General features: G+C 38.4%; 1 protein-coding gene across 3 annotated transcripts in view; it reads left to right on the top strand.

Annotated features, from left to right (window-relative positions):
* The window catches only part of stau (double-stranded RNA-binding protein Staufen), a 326,000-nt gene that overhangs the window by 191,155 nt on the left and 122,320 nt on the right, over nt 1-12,525 (top strand). For 2 of the 3 annotated variants that reach the window (XM_070095188.1, XM_070095173.1), the window contains one exon: nt 4,284-4,424. In XM_070095188.1, coding sequence (XP_069951289.1) covers nt 4,284-4,424 — 141 coding nt within the window. The remainder of the gene's footprint in view (nt 1-4,283; nt 4,425-12,525) is intronic. The other variant, XM_070095180.1, reaches the window with a different exon arrangement.

The raw sequence follows: 12,525 nt of genomic DNA, 5'->3' as shown, positions 1-12,525 counted from the left end.
GGGTCTATGAAAGATGAGGTGAATCATAGAATTGATGAGGGAAAAAGAGTGAGTGGTGCACTTAGGAGTCTGTGGAGACAGAGAACTTTGTCCTTGGAGGCAAAGAGGGGAATGTATGAGAGTATAGTTTTACCAACGCTCTTATATGGGTGTGAAGCATGGGTGATGAATGTTGCAGCGAGGAGAAGGCTGGAGGCAGTGGAGATGTCATGTCTGAGGGCAATGTGTGGTGTGAATATAATGCAGAGAATTCGTAGTTTGGAAGTTAGGAGGAGGTGCGGGATTACCAAAACTGTTGTCCAGAGGGCTGAGGAAGGGTTGTTGAGGTGGTTCGGACATGTAGAGAGAATGGAGCGAAACAGAATAACTTCAAGAGTGTATCAGTCTGTAGTGGAAGGAAGGCGGGGTAGGGGTCGGCCTAGGAAGGGTTGGAGGGAGGGGGTAAAGGAGGTTTTGTGTGCGAGGGGCTTGGACTTCCAGCAGGCATGCGTGAGCGTGTTTGATAGGAGTGAATGGAGACAAATGGTTTTTAATACTTGACGTGCTGTTGGAGTGTGAGCAAAGTAACATTTATGAAGGGATTCAGGGAAACCGGCAGGCCGGACTTGAGTCCTGGAGATGGGAAGTACAGTGCCTGCACTCTGAAGGAGGGGTGTTAATGTTGCAGTTTAAAAACTGTAGTGTAAAGCACCCTTCTGGCAAGACAGTGATGGAGTGAATGATGGTGAAAGTTTTTCTTTTTCGGGCCACCCTGCCTTGGTGGGAATCGGCCAGTGTGATAATAAAAAAAAATATATATATATATATATATATATATATATATATATATATATATATATATATATATATATATATATATATATATATATATATATATGCATGTGCTTGCCTGTGTAGTGTTACCTAAGTGTAAGTAGAAGAACCAAGATATATCTGTTATCCAGTGTGTTTATTAGACAGAAAAGAGACACCAGCAATCCTACCATCATGTAAAACAGTTACAGGTTTCTGTTTCACAGTCACCTGGCAGGACGGTAGTACCTCCCTGGGTGGTTGCTGTCTGCCAACCTACTACCTATATTAAAATATAACCAGGAATACTTGGTCATTGTTTAGGCCATCCCAGTAATTGAAGCAGATCTGGTAAAAACCCATAAAACATAAGGAGAAGGGCAGGGGCTCGTTCCCTTCCTCAGGAAAATTGCTGAAAATTGAATATTTCCTCCAATTTAAGGCCTCTCTTGGGCCATTTTTAATCTAAATGTAATGAAAATCTTCCCCATTTCAAGCTGTGCATTATGGGAACAACTATCTTAAGACCTTGTATTTATGATAAAATAGTGACTGAGGCATTTTCGTGGGTAGTTTTTATTGTTTTATCAGCTGTTTCTTGGCCCAAGACACAACCAGTAAAACCAAGAAAACTATCCAGGAAAATGCCTCAAAGTTGCTATTGTAACACACACATGCAAGGTCATAGGCTAGCTGTTACTATTATGCACTACATGGGCAATTTTTTTTTCATACTATGTCCATCTACTACACACTCATTCTCTCATGTCTAGGCCAAAATTTACTGATCATGTCAGATTTGAAGGTGCTGTGATTAAGATGTAGATGTATGTAAGCAACACTGGCCTTTGTGACATAGATCTACGTGGGAGACAGTGAAAGCTCTCACACAGTAAACACTAGTCTTGCTCAAAAAAAAATTAAGTATTTGCAGGGACACTTGATTCATGTTTCTCTGTAGTACTATATAAATGGGGAAATGGAGAAGAATCCTTTCTCCATAAGCCTTGCATTTTGTAAGAGAAGACTGAAATGCCAGAAACAAGAGGCTAGTAACCCCTTCTCCTGTATTAATTACTTAATGTAAAGAAGAAATATATATAAAATTGGAATGTGTGATGATATAGTGCAGATGACACAAGAAAAAAGAAGAGAGACTATTATGAATGTTATGAATGAAAAGATGCTGGATGTATTAGCTCAAAAGGAAACAAATCTGAGGAGGTACAAGATTTTCAATGGGGAGCAATAAATAGGATTAGGCCAGGTGTGTGAGAGAGAGTTAGATCTAAGGAAGGAGTAGCAGTACTGTTGATGGATCAGTTATGCAAGGAAAAGAGGGAGTATCTTTACTTACCTTAAAATATTTTTGTCTTTAGCTTATAGTGAGTGGTGAATATTTTTATTGTAGGAAGTCTGAATAAATGAAGAATGGATATAATTGAAAACTGCAGCATTAGTGAAATGCTGTAAAGTGAAGCTCTGTAAAGCAGGGTCTGCCTGAATTGTATATTTGGAAGAGAACGACTACTACAGAGGGTTTTAGAAACACCTCTTCATTATATGTGTAAAGATAGAAAGTTGAAAGTGAACATAGATAAGGGTAAGGTGTTTTTTTTTTTTTTTTTTTTTTTTTTTTTTTTTTTTTTTTTTTAACAAGTCGGCCGTCTCCCACCGAGGCAGGGTGACCCAAAAAAGAAAGAAAATCCCCAAAAAGAAAATACTTTCATCATCATTCAACACTTTCACCACACTCACACATTATCACTGCTTTTGCAGAGGTGCTCAGAATACAACAGTTTAGAAGCATATACGTATAAAGATACACAACATATCCCTCCAAACTGCCAATATCCCAAACCCCTCCTTTAAAGTGCAGGCATTGTACTTCCCATTTCCAGGACTCAAGTCCGACTATAAGAAAATAACCGGTTTCCCTGAATCCCTTCACTAAATATTACCCTGCTCACACTCCAAGAAGTGAATGTTTTCAGATATTTAGAAGTTGACTGGTTAGCAGATGGATTTATGAAGGATGGGTTTATGAAGAATTGATGAAGGAAAAAATGGTGAGCAGTGCATTGAGGTATCTGTGGAAACAAAAAAAAAAACGTTATCTTTGGAGGCAAAGAAGGGAATGTATGAAAGTGTAGTGGTACCAACACTCCTATATGGGTGTGAACTTGGGTTGTAAGTGCTGCAGCGAGGAGGCAGCTAGGGACAGTGGAGATATCCTGTCTAAGGGCAATGTGTGGTGTAAGTATTATGCAGAGAATTCGGAGTGTGGAAATTAGGAGGAGGTGGTGTGAAGTTACTAAAAGTATTAGTCAGAGAGCTGCAGAAGGGTTGAGGTGGTTTGGTCATTTAGAAAGAGTGGAACAAAGTAGAATGACTTGGAGACCATGTAAATCTGTAGGGGAAGGAAGACTGGGTAGGGGTCATCCTCAGAAAGGTTGGAGGGAGGGGGTAAAGGAGGTTATGTGGGCGAGAAGCTTGGACTTTCAGCAAGCGTGTGTGAGCATGTTAGATAGGAGTGAATGGAGACGAATGGTTTTTGGGACCTGACAAGCTGTTGGAGTGTGAGCAGGGTAATATTTAGATATTTAGTGAAGGGATTTAGGGAACCCAGTTAGCCAGACTTGAGTCCTGGAAATGGGAAGTACAGTACCTGCACTTTAAAGGAAGGGTTTGGGATATTGACAGTTTGGAGGGCCTTCTAAACTGTTGTATCTGAGTGCCTCTGCAAAGACAGTGATTGTGTGTGAGGTGAATCTAAACTGCCATATCTGAGCACCTCTGCAAAGACAGTGATTATGTGTGAGTGAAGTGAAAGTGTTGAATGATGATGAATTTATTTTCTTTTTGGAGATTTTCTTTATTTTTGGGTCACCCTGCCTCTGTGGGAGACAGCCAACTTGTTGAAAAAAAAAAAAACCTATGTACTTTGATTTTCAAGAGTGTCAAAAATATCATAACTTTGGTAAGCTCCTGACCCTATCATAGGGACTAGACTAGTTTTCTTTATGCATGCATTTATCTTCTTTAACTCTCCCTCCCTCCCTCTGGTAGCTGAATCACTGTTCAGGATTAGATTTTCAGATTAATTATAGTAATTGAGACAGTTTGCTAATATGAAAGATTATGAATTTTTAAGCCAGTACAAAAATTTGCACAATATGTATGTTGCATATTAACCTGTAAACGGTCCAAACGTATATATACGTTTTTTCAACATTTGAAAGTATGTAAAAAAAGTAGATCTTTTTGTTTTTTTACATTTGAAAATGTGTAAAAAAAACGTTGATCTACTTTATTTTTTTGTTATATTTGAAAATATGTAAAAAAATGTAGATCTATTTTTGGAGCACTACGCATATGAACGTAGATCTGCTTGGGCCGTTTACGGGTTAAAGATACGTACTGTGATTATAATTTATCATATTTATAGATATATTGTAATGTTTATTAAAATAACCTGGCTTTACAAATAGGTTAGTAAAAAACGAGCAGCAGAATTAATGCTGGAAGAACTGCGCAAACTACCAGCCCTACCACCAACAACTCTAGTGCGTATCAAGCGTAAACCCACCATCAAGAAGAAAAGCAGAAACCTCATCAAGGTGGGTCAAGAGGCAAGTACACCATCGATGCTTTTATTCCCGCATGATTGTTTTGACAGCTGAATTATTAATGTATACCAGGTTTGGGAAAGGTTTAGGAAATTAGGTGATAGATTCTTTTTATCAGTTTTAATTTAGTTGAAAACTTGTAATTAAATTAGGTATATAATGGAATGTCTTGTTATTTATTTAGTCATAGTTCTTCTGGCAGTATGAACTAAAGGTTTATTTGTGTAATGGATGCAAAAGCATTTCTGGCAGTAGATGGAGGCTTTATTGGATATTCGGTACACTGTATTATTATGCAAGGTTCCCCCTCCCTCCCTCCCCCCCCCCAAAAAAAAAAGTAAATGGTGAAATAAGCAAAAAATTTTTTATAATCTGTGAATCACTTGGGTTAAGGCTTGGCAACTTGTGCAAATAATATGAAAGCTGATAATTTTAGAATATTAATGCTAAACTGCTAAATGGAGTCTTTATATACTATAATTATTCTCAGAATGAATGAACCCAACATTAATGACACTTACAATTAGTAAATGTTGCAATGAAAAGTAAAGGTTGATTTCTCTGGATCTAAACTCTTTCTCAGTAACTCAGTTTCTTGACAGATTTGTGATTTTCTTGCTGAATAAACTAAAACTTTATTCCTTAATGTATTTTCATTAAAAAACTATATATATTTTAGCTTGTATTCAATGTAGATATTTTTTTGGATACTCCAACTGTAACAAGTAAAAGTTATACTAGGCCTCAAAGGCAATATATTTCCTTTAAGGGGACTCCTTGATGCTGGTGAAGGGCTGTGAATCCAAGGAATTGGAGCTTCTCTCTCCTTTTATCAAACCTGATTACCTTCCTAATATTTATAGTAATAATAGGTTTAAGGCTAATACATTACAGTTGTTAAGACTGGGCTTGAAAAAATTACAGCAGGGTTGGTTAATTAACCCTTTTACTGTCTAGACCCCTGAAATTAAAAGTTCTTATTGCCCATATTTCAAAAAAGACAAATCTGAAATGGTAGAGAATCTTTTGTCTAAAGGCAGCATCTCCAAAAAATATGAAATCTGATTTAACCCCTAAACGGTCCAAACTTGTATATACATTCTTACGCGTAGCGCCCCAAACGTATATATATATATATGTTTTAATTTTCCTGCCTCCAAATTTGGCACGATTGGCCTGAGATGCCTGGTCAGCATAGAATGGGTCTTAACACTCAGTGTGCACCATATTAAAATAATCTCGGACCACTTAGTACCTTGTGGGAGTGCCAGTTAAATTGAGCACCAGCTAGAGCAAGCAGTGCGGCAAACACCAAGGATTCACTGATGTAATATCACATTAACACTCCCCTTTTATGAGGAAAGTGATGTTAACCCCAAGTTTAGGGTCTGTCTATCTCTGTCTCTGTCTATTTATCCCTATCTGTCTGTCTATTTATCCCTGTCTGTCTGTCTCTATCTATATCTGTGTCTATATGTCTCTCTATCTCTTGTTATCTGTCTCACAGGTACACTCAAATACAATTATACATAGTGTAAATTACCTAGGATAACTTAAAAAATCTGAAGTGCTCTACTGTGCTTTTAGATATAAAGAGACAAGCAGACAGAGAGACAGATAATCAAAGACAGAGATACCAGCTCATCAAATGTCATCCCTTATCTCTGCACCCTAGCTGGCACCCATCAAATGTCATAGCTTATCTCCTCTTATCTCTGTACTATCTCATCTTATCTCTGCACCCTTGGTGGCACCCACCCATCATGTATCATCCTATATCTCATCACTGCCCTCCCGGATGCTTGTCACATTGCTTCAAGGGAGCTTCTTCCTTCTTCCTCTTGCTCCTTCTTCCTTCTTCCCTCTTCCTTCTTCTTCTTCTATACTCCCATGTATCCAAAACATTGCTGGGACCTATAAATACTTTGTATATATTCCTAGACAATAGTAAATGACCAAGGCAGGTGTAAATGTCCACCTATCAATGTGTTTGTGACAATTTGAGTACAATTTCGGTACCTAATATTAGTGCCAGAACAAAGATTGGTTATGAAATGCCAAGAAATACAATAAATTGTAAATATCTCTTGGGAGATTCTGAAGAGAAGTTGCAGAGATTGGTGAATGAATTTGGTAGGGTGTGCAAAAGAAGAAAATTAAAAGTGAATACAGGAAAGAGTAAGGTTATGAGGATAACAAAAAGATTAGGTGATGAAAGATTGGATATCAGATTGGAGGGAGAGAGTATGGAGGAGGTGAATGTATTCAGATATTTGGGAGTGGACGTGTCAGCGGATGGGTCTATGAAAGATGAGGTGAATCATAGAATTGATGAGGGGAAAAGGGTCAGTGGTGCACTTAGGAGTCTGTGGAGAGAAAGAACTTTGTCCTTGGAGGCAAAGAGGGGAATGTATGAGAGTATAGTTTTACCAACGCTCTTATATGGGTGTGAAGCATGGGTGATGAATGTTGCAGCGAGGAGAAGGCTGGAGGCAGTGGAGATGTCATGTCTGAGGGCAATGTGTGGTGTGAATATAATGCAGAGAATTCGTAGTTTGGAAGTTAGGAGGAGGTGTGGGATTACCAAAACTGTTGTCCAGAGGGCTGAGGAAGGGTTGTTGAGGTGGTTCGGACATGTAGAGAGAATGGAGCGAAACAGAGTGACTTCAAGAGTGTATCAGTCTGTAGTGGAAGGAAGGCGGGGTAGGGGTCGGCCTTGGAAAGGTTGGAGGGAGGGGGTAAAGGAGGTTTTGTGTGCGAGGGGCTTGGACTTCCAGCAGGCATGTGTGAGCGTGTTTGATAGGAGTGAATGGAGACAAATGGTTTTTAATACTTGACGTGCTGTTGGAGTGTGAGCAAAGTAACATTTATGAAGGGGTTCAGGGAAACCGGCAGGCCGGACTTGAGTCCTGAAGATGGGAAGTACAGTGCCTACACTCTGAAGGAGGGGTGTTAATGTTGCAGTTTAAAAACTGTAGTGTAAAGCACCCTTCTGGCAAGACAGTGATGGAGTGAATGATGGTGAAAGTTTTTCTTTTTCGGGCCACCCTGCCTTGGTGGGAATCAGCCAGTGTGATAATAAAAAAAATAAATATAAAAATGAGAAAAAATGGTATATCGGCAACACTTCCTCAAGCGACAGGACTCGATGCTGCCGTCAGGTGAGCATTAAGTGCCAGCTTTGCAGTCTCATATCTCAGTAAGTACTGACCCTAATTTTTTTTATTTTAATCCTATTACACTTAGAAATTTTTCTCTGTATTTCAGTGGAAAAAAAAATGTTTTTATTTTTCAAAATATTCACGGCACTGCGCAAGAGAACGTATATATACGTATGGACTGTTTAAGGGTTAAAACTTATATAATTAAACGGGCGCAAAATTAGTGCTCTGAGGCACAATTTACGCATTGGTGATTTTTGCCGACTTTGGGTCCTATTTTAAGCCAATTTGGCAAAATTTTTAGCTATTTCACTAGTATGCCTTCCATTCTACTGATTAAGCACAGAAATTGGTAATTTGGCCAATTTCATACAAAATTTAAAAAATTCCTTTTTAAAAACAAAACCCAAAATAAACACTGTAGACATTCCAGGCACTAAAACATTCCTTTTCTTCATTAATAATATTCCCAGGCCTCTTCTATACTACACTTGGCTTACATTTTGAATTTATCTCATAAAAGAATTTTCATTATTTCTCAGATAATAAATTATAACCAGGAATGATCGGTTATGATTTATGGTGTCACAATAATTGAATCAGACTTAGTAGAAACCCATTAAGCAACTGGGGGAGAGGAGTGCAAAAAGGGAACCTTACCTGTCCTCAAGAAAATTAGCAAAAATCAAATATTTTTACTACTTGAGCCCAATTTTCAAGCTACTCCCTGAAAGCAACCAAAATCATTTCTATTTTAGTAGTATGTCTTCCATTCTGCCAGTTGATACCAAAAAACGGCCAGTAAAACCATGAAAATCATCCGAGAAAGCACCTCAAAATCACTATTTTAAATCATACTTACTGTCAGAGTTTTGCTTTTTCCTATCATGCATCATGTAGGGCAGGATTTTTTTTATACTGTATACACTCACTGCACAGACGCATTCTTTCATATCTAGGGCAAAATTTACTGGTCGTATCATAACCAAGTGAGCTAAGCTTATGATGTAGAACTACGTGAAGGACCCAAGTGTGAATAATAGTTCTGTGTGATTGACAGTGAGAGGGTTAAATATTTAAGATTGGGTACAGCTGTGTGTATTCTTTGACCTGGTAATATAGTCCCCAAACTGCTGAACCCTTTTTCCTTTATATGCTTGATATTACAAAGTTGTTAATTGCTTTTCATGATGAACCATTTCAACTTTAATTTTTTACTATTGCTTAAAGCTTATGAAAAAGCTCTTGTTAATTTTTTCATATAGTGTTTATCCAGTAGTTATTGCATTGTGTTTGTGTTTTTCTAGATATTCCTTATTTTTGTTATTCTAGTTAACATTTGTTCTAGCTTACCAATTAATACAGTATGTGTATATCAGATTTTTAAAAATGAAATGCCTTGCACTTGAATTTTATAAAATTGATACTTTTGTATTGAATGTTCCTTATGACAGGAGACAGTATCATAGTGAAGAGTTAGTATTAAATAGTTATAATTTTAACAGGATTGGATGGAGAGCATTTTTTTTCCATTTGTATTTACTCAATCTTCAGGTTGTCTGTGTCTTTGTCCTTTCATCCCTGTGGACACTTCTCAACCATAATTCAAGGGGTTATACCTTGCAAACTGATTCACTTCCAGCATGCTTTGTGACTTACCTCTTTAAGAAAAGAAGTAAAATTTGCATTATTGTGAAATATTGCAGGCCCACAATTTAAAATATATAGAACAAAATGATGTCTTAATCCATTCAGGACCATTATTACGTTGTGAGTAAGGAGGACTATGTATTCTCCAAGTTAGAGCATTTGCAATTGTGTTGGGATAGAGAGATGCTTCCCTCTCCTGGTGCTTTGTCAAATGCATCCATTTTGAGAACACTTGTTTGGCCTGGCCTTTCTTTTGGTGTTTTAGCTCTTCTCATATATTGTATACCTTGATCTATCTGACTTTTTCTGGTTTTCACTGCTGTATGACCCTTACAGGTTTAGCACTTGATTATAATAATAATTTTTTTTTTAAATGTATGGCATTTCCCACTGAGGCAGGGTGACCCAAAAAGAAAGAAAAACTTTCATCATCATTCAGCACTTTCACCATCACTCATACATAATCACTGTCTTTGCAGAGGTGCAAAGACACGACAGTTTAGATGTCCCTCCAAAATACCAATATCCCAAACCCCTCCTCTAAAGTGTAGGCATTGTACTTCCCATTTCCGGGACTCAAGTCCAGCTAACCAGTTTCCCTGAATCCCTTCACAAAGTATTACCCTGCTCACACTCCAACTGCTTGTCAGGTCCCAGAAACCATTCATCTCCATTCAGTCCAAACACGCTCATGCACGCTTCCAACCTTTTGGAGAACAACCCCTACTCCGCCTTCCTTTCCCTACATATTTATACGCTCTCCAAGTCATTCTACTTTGTTTCATTCTCTAAATGACCAAACCACCTCAACAACCCCTCTTCAGCCCTGTGACTAATAGTTTAGTAACTCCACACCTAATTTCCACACTACAAATACTCTTCCTAGGTAGTAGGTTGGTAGACAGCAACCGCCCAGGGAGGTACTACCGTCCTGCCAAGTGAGTGTAAAACAGAAACCTGTAATTGTTTTACATGATGGTAGGATTGCTGGTGTCTCTTTTTCTGTCTCATAAACATGCAAGATTTCAGGTACATCTTGCTACTTCTACTTACTCTTAGGTCACACTACACATACATGTACAAGCATGCATATATATATATATATATATATATATATATATCTTTCTTTCAACACACCGGCCGTATCCCACCGAGGCGGGGTGGCCCAAAAGGAAAAACGAAAGTTTCTCCTTTTACATTTAGTAATATATACAGGAGAAGAGGTTACTAGCCCCTTGCTCCCGGCATTTTAGTTGCCTCTTACAACACGCATGGCTTACGGAGGAAGAATTCTGTTCCACTTCCCCATGGAGATAAGAGGAAATAAACAAGAATAAGAACTAGAAAGAAAATAGAAGAAAACCCAGAGGGGTGTGTATATATGTGCTTGTACATGTATGTGTAGTGTGACCTAAGTGTAAGTAGAAGTAGCAAGACGTACCTGAAATCTTGCATGTTCATGAGACAGAAAAAAGGACACCAGCAATCCTACCATCATGTAAAACAATTACAGGCTTTCGTTTTACACTCACTTGGCAGGACGGTAGTACCTCCCTGGGCGGTTGCTGTCTACCAACCTACTACCTATAACTATTACTATTATATTGTATTATTATTATTGTTATAATAATGACTTTTTTTTTCAACAAGTCGGCCGTCTCCCACCGAGGCAGGGTGACCCAAAAAAGAAAGAAAATCCCCAAAAAGAAAATACTTTCATCATCATTCAACACTTTCACCACACTCGCACATTATCACTGTTTTTACAGAGGTGCTCAGAATACAACAGTCTAGAAGCATACACATATAAAGATACACAACATATCCCTCCAAACTGCCAATATCCCAAACCCCTCCTTTAAAGTGCAGGCATTGTACTTCCCATTTCCAGGACTCAAGTCCGACTATATGAAAATAACCGGTTTCCCTGAATCCCTTCACTAAATATTACCCTGCTCACACTCCAACAGATCGTCAGGTCCCAAGTACCATTCGTCTCCATTCACTCCTATCTAACACGCTCACGCACGCTTGCTGGAAGTCCAAGCCCCTTACCCACAAAACCTCCTTTACCCCCTCTCTCCAACCCTTTCGAGGACGACCCCTACCCCGCCTTCCTTCCCCTATAGATTTATATGCTTTCCATGTCATTCTACTTTGATCCATTCTCTCTAAATGACCAAACCACCTCAACAACCCCTCTTCTGCCCTCTGACTAATACTTTTATTAACTCCACACCTTCTCCTAATTTCCACACTCCGAATTTTCTGCATAATATTTACACCACACATTGCCCTTAAACAGGACATCTCCACTGCCTCTAACCGTCTCCTCGCTGCTGCATTTACCACCCAAGCTTCACACCCATATAAGAGTGTTGGTACTACTATACTTTCATACATTCCCTTCTTTGCCTCCATAGATAACGTTTTTTGACTCCACATATACCTCAACGCACCACTCACCTTTTTTCCCTCATCAATTCTATGATTAACCTCATCCTTCATAAATCCATCCGCCGACACGTCAACTCCCAAGTATCTAAAAACATTCACTTCTTCCATACTCCTCCTCCCCAATTTGATATCCAATTTTTCTTTATCTAAATCATTTGACACCCTCATCACCTTACTCTTTTCTATGTTCACTTTCAACTTTCTACCTTTACACACATTCCCAAACTCATCCACTAACCTTAGCAATTTTTCTTTAGAATCTCCCATAAGCACAGTATCATCAGCAAAAAGTAACTGTGTCAATTCCCATTTTGAATTTGATTCCCCATAATTTAATCCCACCCCTCTCCCAAACACCCTAGCATTTACTTCCTTAACAACCCCATCTATAAATATATTAAACAACCATGGTGACATTACACATCCCTGTCTAAGACCTACTTTTACCGGGAAGTATTCTCCCTCTCTTCTACACACCCTAACCTGAGCCTCACTATCCTCATAAAAACTCTTTACAGCATTTAATAACTTACCACCTATTCCATATACTTGCAACATCTGCCACATTGCTCCTCTATCCACTCTATCATATGCCTTTTCTAAATCCATAAATGCAATAAAAACTTCCCTATCTTTATCTAAATACTGTTCACATATATGCTTCAATGTAAACACCTGATCTACACATCCCCTACCCACTCTAAAACCTCCTTGCTCATCCGCAATCCTACATTCTGTCTTACCTCTAATTCTTTCAATTATAACCCTACCGTACACTTTTCCTGGTATACTCAGTAAGCTTATTCCTCTATAATTTTTACAGTCTCTTTTGTCCC

This window comes from Cherax quadricarinatus, chromosome 4 (assembly GCF_038502225.1).
Source record: "Cherax quadricarinatus isolate ZL_2023a chromosome 4, ASM3850222v1, whole genome shotgun sequence".
Lineage (NCBI taxonomy): Eukaryota > Metazoa > Arthropoda > Malacostraca > Decapoda > Parastacidae > Cherax > Cherax quadricarinatus.
This window is presented reverse-complemented; position numbering and strand designations above follow the sequence as displayed.